This window comes from Selaginella moellendorffii, unplaced genomic scaffold (assembly GCF_000143415.4).
Source record: "Selaginella moellendorffii unplaced genomic scaffold, v1.0 SELMOscaffold_37, whole genome shotgun sequence".
In the NCBI taxonomy this organism is placed as follows: domain Eukaryota; kingdom Viridiplantae; phylum Streptophyta; class Lycopodiopsida; order Selaginellales; family Selaginellaceae; genus Selaginella; species Selaginella moellendorffii.
The window spans coordinates 378,037-392,719 of NW_003314298.1; the positions used below are offsets into that span (position 1 = coordinate 378,037).

General features: G+C 48.9%; 3 protein-coding genes across 5 annotated transcripts; 1 reads left to right on the forward strand and 2 right to left on the reverse strand.

Annotated features, from left to right (window-relative positions):
• Positions 1-465: 465 nt before the first annotated feature.
• On the reverse strand, positions 466-3,222 carry LOC9653439 (BTB/POZ domain-containing protein At5g48800). 3 transcript variants are annotated; one of them, XM_024683382.1, is made up of 5 exons: positions 2,940-3,050; positions 2,758-2,839; positions 2,550-2,619; positions 1,243-2,418; positions 466-1,176 (listed from the first exon to the last, which is right to left on the reverse strand). In XM_024683382.1, the coding sequence occupies exons 3-5, from the start codon at positions 2,613-2,615 to the stop codon at positions 658-660; spliced, it is 1,761 nt and encodes a 586-aa protein (XP_024539150.1). In that variant the 5' UTR covers positions 2,616-2,619; positions 2,758-2,839; positions 2,940-3,050; the 3' UTR covers positions 466-657. The 3 variants fall into 3 exon arrangements, with proteins under 3 accessions (XP_024539150.1, XP_024539151.1, XP_002978505.1); XM_024683383.1 differs by having other exon boundaries at positions 2,758-2,872; positions 2,940-3,017; XM_002978459.2 differs by lacking the exon at positions 2,758-2,839 and having other exon boundaries at positions 2,940-3,222.
• Positions 3,223-3,941: 719 nt separating this feature from the next.
• On the forward strand, positions 3,942-4,912 carry LOC9653659 (nucleoside diphosphate kinase B). The gene is made up of 4 exons (XM_002978302.2): positions 3,942-4,069; positions 4,272-4,320; positions 4,383-4,614; positions 4,689-4,912. The coding sequence occupies exons 1-4, from the start codon at positions 4,010-4,012 to the stop codon at positions 4,801-4,803; spliced, it is 456 nt and encodes a 151-aa protein (XP_002978348.2). The 5' UTR covers positions 3,942-4,009; the 3' UTR covers positions 4,804-4,912.
• Positions 4,913-10,641: 5,729 nt separating this feature from the next.
• On the reverse strand, positions 10,642-13,835 carry LOC9653661. The gene is made up of 3 exons (XM_002978462.2): positions 12,273-13,835; positions 11,144-12,229; positions 10,642-11,079 (listed from the first exon to the last, which is right to left on the reverse strand). Exons 1-3 carry the CDS (start codon positions 12,273-12,275, stop codon positions 10,822-10,824), a joined length of 1,347 nt encoding a protein of 448 aa, XP_002978508.1. The 5' UTR covers positions 12,276-13,835; the 3' UTR covers positions 10,642-10,821.
• Positions 13,836-14,683: the final 848 nt, after the last annotated feature.

Here is a 14,683-nt window from a genome sequence, read left to right on the forward strand (position 1 = left end):
CACCTCTTTCCACCATCGCCGTCGTCGATCCTCGAGCACAAGTACTGACCACCGAGTTCCATGATATGCTTACAAAAGCTCTACGGTCGAGTGAGCAGGGAACTTCTCTCTGGCCCGGCTCGGCTTTTCCCTGCACGGGATTCCTCTTTCCACATGCCCCCGGAACCCGGCCACCGTCTTTGAGTTGCTTTCTCTTGTTTGCTGGCGGGTGTTGAGGTTCCGTGGCACACCAGCCAAAACTTTTGTCCCTTGAATCCACTGGTCACTTCGCAGTACTCTACTTTCCCGGAACCAAGCAGGCCCAGTACTCTACTTTCCCGGAATCAAGCAGGCCCACTTTTTCCTGCCTTTGATGTCTAATTCCATCCAGGAAGCCCAGTAACGCACAGCAATAGCAGCAGTAGCACTCACTGGAGCACCACTTATGAACCTCACTTCTTCCTTGGATCCTGAGCTGGAGAAGAGTGGAGAGCACTAAAGCCGTGCCATAGTCTGTCTGTATTATAATCCTTCACCTGTGTGAGCCGGCTGTTGAAGCTGATCACTGCAACAATCCCGGCCAGCTTTCCACAGATGAATACTTTAGCAAGCACATCACTCTCGGAGGCCTTACAGAGGACTTAACGTACGTGGTCATGAAGCAAGGCGTGTGGATGCTCACGATATGGAGTGCCGTCTCCTCCTGTTGTTCATGCCGGACTTGGCGTTGGGGACGTTGGACGAGTCCTTGAACCTGAAAGGATTGAGCTTGCTCAGCGTTTTGGTAACCGAGGACAGGAACTTGCTGCTGGATCCTGTCTTCTGGATGCCCTCTTTCATGTTGACGTGGTCTTTCTCCAGATCCGTCAGCCGCATTCTCATCCTGGCCACCTCCAGCTTGAGCTCCCTGTTCTCCCGTCTAATGGACGAGTAATGGTCCCTGGGTGATATGGCTGCGCTGAGGCCCCCGGGACCAGCTGCCTTTTGGGAATACGGACCCACCTGTTCCCCATCCACGAATGAAGTTGTCATGGCAGTGCGCAGCCTCATCTGTTCGTAGTAAAGGACCTGCACGACCATCTGGACGGGTAGCCTCTCGTTCTGCGCTGCATGCTGGCACGCCTCCTGTGACAACTTTTGGACGTCCAGAAGCTTGCACAGCTTCTTGCGCTCCAGATCGCTCAGAGCCGGATGGGCCTGTGAGTGAGACAACGCAATCAGCAAAGCAAGGAAGTGGGAATCTTTAGAGGATGGACGACATACCTTTAGATAAATGTCGACGGCCCTGTAGAGGCTGTCGTCCACGAGCCGAGCGTGATCTGGAAAGAGCTCCGCGAGAGCGATAAACTTGCTCACCTTGAGGTTGGGGTCGGGCGCTACCTCCGCAAGGTAGCCGTCCATCAGCTTGGCCACCCTCATGAGAGCACTTTGGGAAGGAGAAGCGCCACCGTCCGACTCGTACATGACTTTGTTGTCGTCGCTTTCCTGCTTGAGGAAACTGACGACTATCCGATGGATAATGTCGACGTCGAACAGTGTATCGCCAGAATAAGAAAATGCCGGGACCAGCAGATCATCCAGTGTGGCCCTCTCGAGCTGCATGCCAATCCTCTGTTCCAGATCTATCCTGCAAGCCACGGTAGTGTCCAGGATGAGGGCCGTTCGCAGGAGACCGAACAGGAAGCTGCACGAGATGGAGTTCTTCTCGCGTGGTAGCATGCTCACGATTGTCTCCACCAGAATCCGCTGCTCGTGCTCAATGGCAGTGGCACTGTCGTGAACTTTGAGCTTTGTCCGCGATGAATCTCGCGCCACCTGTTTCCTGTTGAAACCTTTGAGAGCTCGATGAGCATAGTGCATGAGAGCCGCTCCAATCGTCTCGTGTCGCAGGCCCCTGGACATCATCGCTGCTAGAACGCGCTGGTAAAAGTCGATGCGGAGGATGGATAAGTCCTCAGCCCACCAGTCGACAGGACCCTTTGGCTGCAAGCTCTCCATTCTCTCTGAGTTGCTGAAGTCGGTGTGTGAAGATAAGCTCGACAATTGCTCCCGGCACACCTCCGTTGCCGCGGCGTCAACACACCTGTTGACGATCTTGAGCTCCTCAGCTAGAGGAAGTAGACTCTCGCAGCTGTGCAGCACCGCCACCGCGTTTGAAAGATTCTGTGTAGCAATCTCGTCGATGAAGGCCTCGGTGCGAGCCACGAGATTGCCATCCCCGTAGTCCTCCGTCATGTCAAGGTACTCGGCAGCGCAACGGAGAGTAGCAACATTCGTCACGCTTATCTCAAAGTTGATCCCATAGCAGAACTTGGCCGCGAGCTCAAACGCTTCGGGGCCTCCAGGTAGATCCGAGAGCTTAATGAACGACACATCAAGTTCCCTAGAGTCCCCAGCAACCAGCTTGCGAATTTTTCCGCTCCTCGACACAAGGGGGAACTACGCAATGGCAAACAAGTTCCACCGTTAGTTTGCACAAAGAAAACAAGGTAAGATAGCTCGCTAGAAAGTGACTCTCAGTCAAGAAAGAGTTGAAAGAATCAAAAGGAAAGAGATCATTGTTATCAAACCTTGTGAAGAGCGAAGCTGACGCCTCCAGCCTCCACGAGCACGTCGGTGGGAACATCAGTAGACATTACCCTGGAATCATTCCACGACCACAGCATTTAGTAGCAATTTTCTAGTCCGACGCTTTCTATGTCATAGATTTTCTTAAAGCTTGGAAGATCTAGGAACACAAACAAGACCACCACTCACTCCAGTCACTTGAGATGTTACCTCAAATGCAGCACTCGCGTCTGGAGCTCTAGTTAGAGTTGATCACTCAGACAATACGCTCGATCACTCGGCGCCCATCTCTCTGCACAAAGTCACATGAAGCTGCGCAAGGCGCCTAGAAAGAAAATATTTTCGGCAAGCAAGAAAACTCTAAGAAATCGCGGGGCGAGCGAGGAATTTACCATTCTGCCGTGCGCTTGGCTGCCGATGACACTGTGGATCGCTTCATGGCCGAGAACTTGTCAACTTTTCCCATGAGCGTCATATTTCCAGCGCAGTCGCAGCAATGCGGCCCAAATCCCAGCCAATGCAGGCACCAGACCCCGAATTTCCGCCCCGGGAGATCACACACAACGCGGATCGCATCACCTTAGCAGCGCCAGGCCGCGCGATCGGCTCGATTCCAAAACCCTCGCCCGCCGCAAAAGAGAGAGAGAGGAAGGGAGCTCAAGAACACGAACAAGAGCGAGGTTTTAGGTAACAATGCCACTGCTAAATCTTTCTTACCGGCAGGGGCATATTCCGGCGCCGGTAAGTTTGCCTGGAGCTATAGACAAATCTTTTGTTGGGCCGTGATCCTTGACAGCGATAGTGCGTGCCAGACATCATATAAAAATCCGCATTTTTTAAATACGGGTTTGACACCGACGTGATCTTGTATTTTACCTTTCCATATCCAGTATCTCTCTTGGAATATTTTCTCCAACCTTGTTTGTAGATCCTTCTAAGGTGGCAAATACGGTTTTTCTATCCTGGGTGAAATACCAAGTCGGGACAATGCTGACTGTACAGTAGACTTGACTTTTTCCATGGGCAAAATCTCTGCCAAACGTTGGAGCTGGTGTTTTTTATGTAACGTACGTGAAACAAAGGAATATATTTTGATTCATTGACAATAGCTATGTGTTAGGGCTGCCGCGCTGGCACGCTCCTGTCCACAAAAAACCTCTTTTCCGTTCTTGGATCTTCTGGAACAATCCAAAAACCATAGAGTTTCCTTTGTTAAGATTTTATTCTCTTCCGCGATTAAAAATGCGTTTATATGTCCTCTAGTAAGAAATAGCAGCCACTACATAATCACGTGCCACATTGTCGCCATGTGCGCGCTCGCCATACTTTCGCCATGCCGTATGGGATATTTGTACGCATCCACGTGGCAAAGATCCAACGGCTAAGCACTCCTGGCCGCGTTTGCTAGGGTTCCTTGTTCTAGGGCTTGTGGGCGACAGTGCATTTGGCGACGATCGATCCCATGGCGACGATGGAGCAGAGCTTCATTATGATCAAGCCCGATGGCGTGCAGCGAGGATTGGTATGGCGCCTCGATTCTTGCTAGGTTTCTAGTTTGTAGATTTTAGATTGAGTGGCCTCTTATTTCAGCTCCAGACGATTCCATCAATCTGGTGGCTTTGTTCTGGGGGCAAACAGAGAATTTCGGAGATAGCTATAGCCTTTGTAGTCACTCTTTTCTTCATCGGTTATATTGTTTTTAACAATCTCCGGGACACTCACAGGTTGGGGAGATCATTGCGAGGTTTGAGAAGAAGGGATTCACGCTCAAAGGTATGGCTTTTGTGAGAAGTTCTATCGTAGTTCCCTTACGCTTTTCTTTTCATCATGTGTAGGACTGAGGCTGATGCAAATTGAGAAATCCTTCGCGGAGAAGCACTACGCGGATCTCTCAGCGAAGCCATTCTTTGGTGGTCTCGTCGAGTACGTGACTTCCGGCCCTGTTGTTGCGATGGTGTGGGAAGGGAAAGGTGTCGTGGAGACCGGCCGGAAGATCATCGGAGCCACGAACCCGGCTGCCTCGGCACCTGGAACCATCCGAGGGGACTTCGCCATCGACGTTGGAAGGTAAATTGCTCGGCATTGCTGCTTCAATCTCTTGCGAACTTAAAAAACTCTTCCCTGTCTCTCCGACCTTTCAGGAATGTGATCCATGGCAGCGACTCGGTCGACAATGCCAAGAAGGAGATCGCACTGTGGTTCCCCGATGGTGTCGTGGATTGGCAGAAGTCTGTCCACCCATGGATCTACGAGTGATTGATCACGAGTGACGACGAAAGCCTTCGCATTTAAGTTTTGCGTTCTTGCAATTGATGAGAACTTTGTTTTGCTTTCTATCTTAATGACAATATATGTTCATGGCTTCCAATTGTTTATGTTCAAGTCAGGCAATCATATACAAGCACTAAAAGTTGATTGACAAAACAATCACTGGAACACAGCGAGCAAGTATATGACAAACAAATGGCTGCTAAAAAATAATCAAGCAAACGCTACTAAAGCTTTTAGAAGTTCCTCGACGATCGATCAAAATTGCAGCATTCCAAAAGCACTGCCACAAGCACTGGTACCCGAGTAAGTGTCGAAACCGCTACTGCCATTCCCGAAATCCAATCCCCTGACCATAGACGTCGCCGCGTAATCCCACTCGTTGTTGAACACCACCGCTCCAAGACCCTGGGAGTAATACAAAGAGCTCGCACCATTGAAAGACCACGAAGAATACTCGGAGAGGAGATGATGATGATGATGATCCATGAAATCGGAGGAAAGCGACCCTGGCCAGTGGAAATCACTACCGAGACTTTGTTCTTCGCTACCGGCAGAGAGGAGAGCTAGCGGCACGCGATCGCTGCTATCATCGCGATCGTTGCCGGCGATGGTAGTAGCGATAGCTGGAGCAATGGTGGGATGCGAGAAGGAGAGATCGAGCGGTGGCGGAGAATCGGGCTCGAGCTTTGGAATCTGATCAAGCGGATAGCTATACGCCGCCGCCGGGAATTCGAGGGCCGCGGCGATGAGATGATCCAAACCATGATGCTGGCGGTTGTGGTGGTGAAAAAAGGTGACATCCTTCTCGGTCTTGATCGATGCCGTGTAGCTGCTGCTTGCGATGGAAGCTGGATTGGGCAGCTCGCCAGGGAAGAGCGTGAGGCTGCAGTCGGCGTGATGATGATCATCGATCGTGGCGCTAGCATCATCGAGCTGGAGCTCCTTGGGGAGAAAGGACCGTCGAAACTCCATGTCACGGACGTGCTTGGGATCCTTGTAGAGCTTGATCTTGAGCGATTCCCGCGCAACTTTGAGCTGCGCGCTTTGCTGCGATGCGTAGACGAAGTTGGTGCGCGCATCGGCGCCGCGCATCGCCCGCGCCGCCAGATCGTATGCCATAGCCGCATCCTCGGCAGTCTCAAACGTGCCCAGCCAGCGCCGCTCCTTCGTCTTTGGATCACGGATCTCCGCCGCGAACTTCCCCCACGGCCGCCTCCTCACGCCCCGGAACTTCTTCACGCCGTGATTCGGCCGCAGCCCAACAGCCGGCGCTTCTAGCAAACGATCCCGCTGCACTTTGGCCGCCTTCTTCTTCATCTCGATCACGATCGCACGCGGGACGCTTTCGTTGGCAGAGAGAAAGACTATAGGGTTCTTCGATCTATTAGAATAGATCTCTCAAGCAAGGATGATTACACCATCGATTCTCCAAATCTAACCGACGTGACACCCGGTACAAAGATCAATGTTTTGCGCCATATGGCCCAAACATCCCCCACGTACACGTATGCATGTCTAGCCCCACGTGATAATAATGCACGTGCAGCCGCTATGTGTTTTTAGCGGGCCAGCTAAATCTAGAGCCCCTAGGCCTGGAGAGGGGCAATGGATCAACCAGCTAGCTATCTTGTCGTAGTTTTCCAGCTAAGTTTAGAAGAAAGAGCGAGCCCATCATTGCTCCGTATGGAAACCGTCATGACATGCGCGACTCATACATACATCCCGAGAAAAAACAATGCACACGTGGGGGCGCGAGCATGTGCTGGGCCAATGGGGGCACGCCTGGTCAGCATATCGTTGGCTAACGCTCGTCGATGTGATCATAGGTGGATGATGTGATAGGCAAACTAGACCTAATCGCGTGCTGGCTAGCAGTAATTGGAGAAGATCTGTTGGGTTGCGGTGCCCGATTTTTTTCTTACTTTGTGGTTAATCGGCGATGTTAAGGCGAATCCAACCAAATCCAATGGCACTTTTATAGCGGTGTTCAAATAGTTTTCTTACCATGGGCCGTTGGGATTAGGGCCGACGTGGCGGTCTCTCAAGGTATACATTGTTTTGGAGGAGTTTATTTATGATCAGGAGAAGATCTTGACATTGGAGCTTTCCTGTCAAAGTTTCTAGGATCTGGTGGATTCTCCCAGCAGCAAACTCTCAAAACTTGTAGGATCTGGCAAATTCGTACGCTGCCACCTCCAAACTTCTCGCTTGTCACGGGGAGATATCGTCGAAACGCATTGGACGTCACACGAGTAGACGAGATTGCTCGCCGCTTTTGCGATGGCCTTGATATCATCCTCCGCCACCACCAGGAAAACGTGTTTTATCGTCCGGGTCGAAGAGAGACGCCGCTTTTCGTAATACCACACCTGCAAGTTGCTACCTTCTTAGCACCAATGCAATGCACGACTGCTGGAAACTCACTCTCGAAAGGAAACCAGTCGTAAGCTCCAGCCTCCAGCTCCTCCACAGAGCCTCCAGGAAACATTCTAGAGAAGAGGTCATAGAACTCGACGTTCCCGGACGGCAAGAAGGCCTTACCAAAGTCATCACCCAAACAAATCCTCTTGACTCCGCTGGGAATTTCGCAGAGCCGACACGCGTGAGACGCTGCACAAAAGACTTCCTTTTTGCTGCCTACCTCTACGACCGGGTGAAACGATTGTACGCGAACTTCCGGATGTTAGTATTACCTATGCATTCTAAGAGCTTGCAATCACACTGGGCCAGTAATCTCAGACTATGGATGATTGAGCACTAGAGCTCCCTTGTAGACATTATAGCCTGGAGGAATCTATCTTGAAGCAATGGTGAGGCCTTTCCAGTCGTCGAAGGTAATTAAGCTATTTTGCTTGCAAGCAGTAGTCTTGCATTGTAGAATCTGACAAGAGGTATGCTACAGTGTACTTGGTGATGGCTACGTGCCATAGGAGCATTGATGCCCAAGTGCAATCCCGTTGCAAAAGTTTCCAGCATCGGTGGAGCTGACTTTACAGACCTAGTGGAGATTTTAATCGAGCTCCCAGGAGCACCACATGGACAGGAACTCTAACGCTGTAAAGCATGTCTACCTCAAGAGCTGCAGAGCTTGAGATTTCTCTCCACCCCGTATCGCTCCGGATATGACAGTATTCCACGAAACGATGCAAATATCGCCCTGGCATCAATCCAGCAGCCGTCGCAGTGAGAGAACATTGCGCATGCGACTGCGACAGTCGCTACAAACTAAGCGCCAACGATCCCGGAATGAATGGCGCGCGGCTGCAATGGAGCATCTTGCAATCCCTCTGGAAAATGCCCGTTCTGGGCATATGCCGAGATGATGATGCTCCGGCTGAAAACATTCTTGCGCCCCAAAGCATCAAAAACTTGCCGCGCTTCCACCACGCTCCGGCATTTCCCATACATCTTGACCACCAAATTCTCCAGTAGGACCACGCCGCCGGCAAAGCCCTTGCAAGATTTGCTCATGAACCACCATCCTGCGCGCCTCAAAAGAAGGCCTGTCCACCCGGACAATTGACCAAGTGGACTGCTCAACGCATGGCAATTTAATATACTGAGCCACCTGAAATGAGATCACGTTAATCAGGGAGAAAAACGATCACAAGTTCCCAGTAGTTTCATAATCCTGCCAGCATTGTTGGTGAGAATAAAATACCCCGACCAAATCTAGAAACAGCAATCAGATTCCTTTGCTAGATCAACTGGACACACGGCTGCGTCCATAGCTCCAGCCTCCAAGCATGCTTCCACCACTTCTCTTCACTCGTTATCTCATGGTGCCACCAGTACCAGCCCTGCACCATATCTTGCATTCTCGAGAGCTACGACCTGCAAAACCAATGAAAAGGAGAAAGAAGTTGGCGTCCATTCGCGAAGAAAGAAAACAAGTAGGAGAAACTTATTTGAAGGGAGGGGCAGGCATCCTAGCGGGTAACACCATCCCCCATCACTACTCTCAGCAATCCCTCGTAAAAGCATCTTCCACTTCGGGAATAGGCAACTCAAACCACTCACATACATAAGATCAAGAATTGTGGGAAAAGAACACCTTACCTCTGGGGAGACAAACAAGTTCCCCACAAGATAGTCACTGTCCGGGCTTTTTAAAGCGTGCCTTATTATTTTCTTCAATTGCGCACGGTCAATTTTTTCCCCATCAATTGGAACTCTGGAAAAGAGAATTCACTCGGTGAAATTAAAATACACAAAAAGAAAACTTACCTGCAAACGAGTCCTTGTCCGACTTCACCCTCACTTCAAGTTTTCCATATGCAAGACATAAACTGGAGTTTTGTGCCCCCGCGAACCGGTTCTTTGGCATCTCCTGTGACGTGTAACAGGCTCCTTGGAAGATTCCATTGTTCGCAACATCGTCATGGAACCAATTTCTTTTTACTCGGAGAACGAGCTTCTGCGGATCAAACTCTTGAAAGCTTCTCAATGGTTCTTTTGTTCTCGGCCAAGATCGCTGAAACCGCACCTTCTGTCCATCACCAAGGTCCGGGGCGTTCTCTGCATTTCTTCATGACATTTTTATAAACTTACATATATTTCTTGAGAACCCTGTAAGCCTGGATCATCCTGTTGAATCAGATTTTCACCTCCCATGTGCTCCGCCACGTTGAGGCTTGCGTGTTCAGTGGTGGTGGAAATAGCAGGGAGAGAGATCTTCTCCCGTTTTGTTCCAGATTCTCGCTCAAAATCGTCCTGGAGATCTAGCACTTGTGCGGTCTTCGTTGCTGTTGGTTGAATGAAGTCGCGAAGGCCAAAAAACAGTGAGGTATGAACCGAATGACCTTTACATTCCTCCCTAAAAAGGCTGTATAGCAAAAAATGTGGCACATAGATATAGAATTGCTTAAGAAACCATTCGTGTTTTACAACTGAGCATCAAAAGCTCACGATCCATCAAACCTGTTGATGGTTTCTTGCTCCCCTTGTTCTCTGCATTTGAACTACTATTAAACTAGCCTTGATCTAAGATAGTTGGTAGAAAACTGTGATGCCTCTAGGCTCCAAGCTCCATATCACAAATTTAGAAGTTTTTTGCTTTAAAACAACATACTTTTTGGTCTAGGGATCATCGTCATCTCTTGGCTATTCTTTAATAGTGTTTATTTCTTCGTTTTTTTTCCATAGTCACATTTTTCTTTAAGTCTTTTTTGTCTAGTCTATTCTTTTTGAAAATTTGTTATTATTTTTGTATGCTATGAGCTTTACTCAAAAAGAAAAAGGTTTTTGAAATCTACATTCAAGCTAATGCAACAACTTAGGGTGTTGATGAAAATCCTATCCCTCAAGGATCAACTTTGTGTTTTTCATGCCCTGAAGTACTATATAGTACATAAAGACAAATTGGCCAACCCAATTTAATGAAGTCACAAAGCTTGAGAATTGCTGCATATGCTTCCTGGCAAAGGTGTTCAAAAGCTTATCAATCAGGTCTTGGATCATAGAAGTCGTTTGATCAAAATGGGAGCAAAGGATATGCCTATATCCACATTTGTTAACATAGCCTCACCCTTGAATACAAATACATGCAGCAGAACATGTCGAGAATAGTCATAGTCAGCAAGGATCAGATAAGAAAGCAATTCAAGCTGCCGAGGAGATCAATATCACAATCAGATCTGGAGAAAAAGGGACAAGTTATTCTGCAAGAGCTAGTGCTTTTGCTATTGGTCTAAATCTAGATGCCATATGAAATTCAAGAGGCAACTTGGTCCAAATCTAGATTCCAAGGGAATGTATATGAAATTCAAGAGGCAACACACTAATGCTGGCAATAAGGCTTTTACTTTTAAACCACAAGAGACCAAGTGCAAAGCTTTCACTTTGAATAATGCAAGGAAAACTTTGGTCCAAAGTGCTGTGCTGGGGCATGCTTTGCCACTAATTTAGCCAGCATGCGATTATGTTACAATGTGGGATTTTGGCCGTTGGGATTAGGGTCGACGTGGCGCAATATTTGACATTGGAGCTTTCCTGTCAAAGTTTCTAGGATCTGGTGGATTCTCCCAGCAGCAAACTCTCAAAACTTGTAGGATCTGGCACATTCGTACGCTGCCACCTCCAAACTTCTCGGTTGTCACGGGGAGATATCATCGAAACGCATTGGACGCCACACGAGTAGACGAGATTGCTGGCCGTTTTTGCAATGGCCTTGATATCATCCTCCGCCACCACCAGGAACACGTGTTTTATCGTCCAGGTCGAAGGCTGTACTGAGAGACGCCGCTCTTCGTCATACCACACCTGCAAGGTGCTGGTGGTTAACCTTCTTAGCACCAATCCAATGCACCAGTGCTGGAAAACTCACCCTCGAAAGGACACCAGTCGTGAGCTCCAGCTCCTCCACAGAGCCTCCGGGGAACATTGTCGAGAAGAGGCTGTAGAACTCGAGCTTCCCGGACTTCGAGAAAGTCTGACCAAAGTCATCACCCAAACAAATCCTCTTGACTCCGCTGGGAATTTCGCGAAGTCGATACCACTCCCAGTGAAGTCCGCGTAGAGCCAGCTCCACTTGCGTAGAGCAATTGTTTCCTAGCTGAAGCATGATATTCGGCCACAGCACCACCCGCTTGAGACAAGCTGCCGAGTCTACCACCACCTTTCGCGTGTCCATGGCCTCAAGTTTTGCTATCCCCGGCGCCACCACCACCACCTTGCTCGTCAGATCTGCTCGGACATGAAGAACAAAGTTTCGCAAGCTCGCAGGAACCTCGAGGATGAAGGCGCTGTGGCGGCCTTCCACGACAAGCTTGATGATTTCGAGCTTTGGGCAGAGCTCCAGAAACTTTTCCAACCCTTTGTGCTGCATCCGCGGTGCCGCCGTGTAGCTCACGCCCATCGCCAGCGTGTGGAGCTTGCTTAAGACAACGCCGCGAGCCTCGGAAGTAAACTCGTCACTTTCCGGTGCCAAGCACCTGATCTTGAGTGATTCGAGGTTGATGCAGCTGGAGATGCGCTCCAAGACTTGGAAGTTCACGGGACCGGCGCCGATGTCCAACTCTCGCAGCGAGCTTGCCATGTTGATCCAGGCGGAGTCTGTTAGCTTGGAAGCTTGCAATGCCTTGTGGACGCTGTGGAGCTTGAGAGTGTGGACCTCTTGGAGACGAGATATCAGCGCGGAGATGGATGCTTGGATGCAGTCGCAGTGCAAGAGCTCTCGCTTGTGCTTGCTGCAGAGCTTTGCTTCTAGCCCAGGAAGCGGCCAGAAGATGTTAAGTCGCTGAAAGCAGCGCCTCGAAGTGTTGCTCCTCCACGACTTACAAACTCCAGACAATGCCAGGAACGGCACCAAGCTCCGCTTGAAGCTCCCGTTGCAGCTCAGCTCGAAGATCTTGTAGAAAATGTCGAGCGGCAGATCTGACCAGCCGTTTCCCCTCCTCACACACGGGGACTCCTGAAGTAACGGTGGGCTTCATTTGAAGAAAAAAAGAGCTTACCATTCAGACAAATGGGCCTAGAGTGGAACAATCCTTGAGTGTTTGGTAGAGGCTGGGCGCCTGTAGCCAGGACGCCGACACGCGTGAGACGCCGCACAAAAGACTTCCGACCGGGTGGAACGATTGTACACGAAGTGCCGGATGTTCGTATTACCCCATCCAGCACCCTACTCTCTTTCAACCCTAAAGAACACATTCGAGCGTGTTTGCAAGGAAGAGCATCCTCTCAGAAACTGCAGATTTGTAGACTGCAAAGTCAATCCACTCCCCGAGCAGAAGGCAAGCTCTTTGATTAGTTTCTATAACAAGGGACATGGACTTTTAGTGTGATTTTTAGGTGGCAGTGTGCTGTGGAGATGGCATTGGAGGATCCGGTTCTTCTCTCAAACTCGATAGACTCGATCTGGGATACACTCCCTTTGTGTTTTCCCGATAGAAGAAAGTATGCAAGTTAGGGATTACAAACAAAGCAATCAGTTTTGTTTCACTCACACAAGAGATTTGTGGTTTGTTGATACATCATGTTTTTATACATTCTAAGAGCTGGCCACCGGCAGACTACAAATGATTGAGCATTACAGCCACCTAGTATCTTGCTTGCAAGCAGAAAATGGAGAAATGTGGAAGTAATAGTAGGCTTGCGTTATAAGATCTGACAAGAGGGATGCTACAGTGTCCTTGGTGATGGCCACGCGCTGTAGGAGCATTGATGCCCAAGTCGCAATCCCGTTGCAAAAGTTTCCATCATCTCCAGCGGAGAGTTGCATTTGACAGACCTAGTGGAGATTTTAATTGAGCTCCCAGGAGCATGGACAGGAAGTCTAATGCTGTCACAGCCCCTTCACTCCTCGGCCAACCGTGCCCACCCCAGTTTTTTCTTAAAGCATGTCTACCTCAAGAGCTGAGATTTCTCTCCACCCCATATCACTCTGCAAAAATCGCCCTGGCATCAATCCACCAGCAGCGAGAGAACATTGCGCAAACTAATGCCTGCAATGGAACCTCGGAGCAGGCCACGAAAACGCTGCTGAAGCTGAAGAAATTGGGCTGCATGCCTTCCAAATCCATGGCCTGGAAGAGTTGCAATGCCTCTCAAAAATGCCCATTCTGGGCATATGCCGAGATCATGATGCTCCAGCTGAAAACATTCTTGCGCAACGCTTCAGCATTTCCCATACATCTCCACCATCAAATTCTCCGGTAGTGCCACGCCGCCAGCAAAGCCCTTGCAAGATTTGCGCATGAACCACCCTCCTGCTCAAAAGTCCACCTGGACAATTTACCAAGTGGACATATAATGAGCCACCTATCAGGGAGAAAGTACCATCGAAAGAAAAAAAATTCTGGAGTTTTGTCCATCACAAGTTCTCAGTAGTTTCATAATCCTGCCAGCATTGTTGATGAGAATCTAGGAAAACAAAATACCTCGACGAAATCTAGAAACAGCAATCAGATTCCTTTGGTAGATTAGCGGCTGCGTCTATAGCTCCAGCCTCCAACCATGCTTCCGCCACTTCTCTTCACTCGTTCTCAGTTCGACTTCACCATTTTTTGTTGCGATGAGTCCTCTCACTTCATGTTTTCCGTATGCCCACATACCCAAGACATAAATTGGAGTTTTGTGGCCCCCGCGAACAGGTTCTTTGGCATCTCCTGTGACGTGTAACAGGCTCCTTGGAAGATTCCATTGTTCGCAGCATCGTCATGGAACCATTTTCTTTTTACTCGGAGAACGAGCTTCTGCGGATCAAACTCTTGAAAGCTTGTCAATCATTCTTTTGTTCTGATCCTCCACATAGAATCCAAGATCGGGCCAAGATCGCTGAAACCGCAACCCGTCTGTCCATTACCAAGGTCCGGGGCGTTCTCTGCATGTCAGAGTAAAACTTATATACCTGCATTCTCATGTTTCTGAGAGTCTTGAGAACCCGTAAGCCTTCAATAAAATTTTAGTATTTGTTGTTAATTTGAGTTGTAATTTTTAATTATTTGTTATTCTAGTAATAAATCTAATCTAGTTACATACATCCTCTTGAATCAGATTTTCACCTCCCATGTGCTCCGAAATGTTGAGGCCTGCGTGTTCAGTGGTGGAAATAGCAATATTCCCCCGTTTGGTTCCATATTCTCGCTCAAAATCATCCTGGAGATCTAGAACTTCTGCGATCTTCGTTGCTGTTGGTTGAAGGAAGTCTCAAAAAAACAATGAAGTATGAATCAGATGACCTTTACATTCCAGTTTTTCTAGAACAGGTGCAGTTTTATTTATGAATTTTGACAAGGGTGTTTTTTTTAGGTTTTTTATATGATCTTTCATAAAGGTATTCTTATGGTTTTTTTGTTGATCATTGTCTTTTTATTTCAGATTTTTTTTTTTGCCTAATTGGCAACCAATTCAATGGGTTCATCGT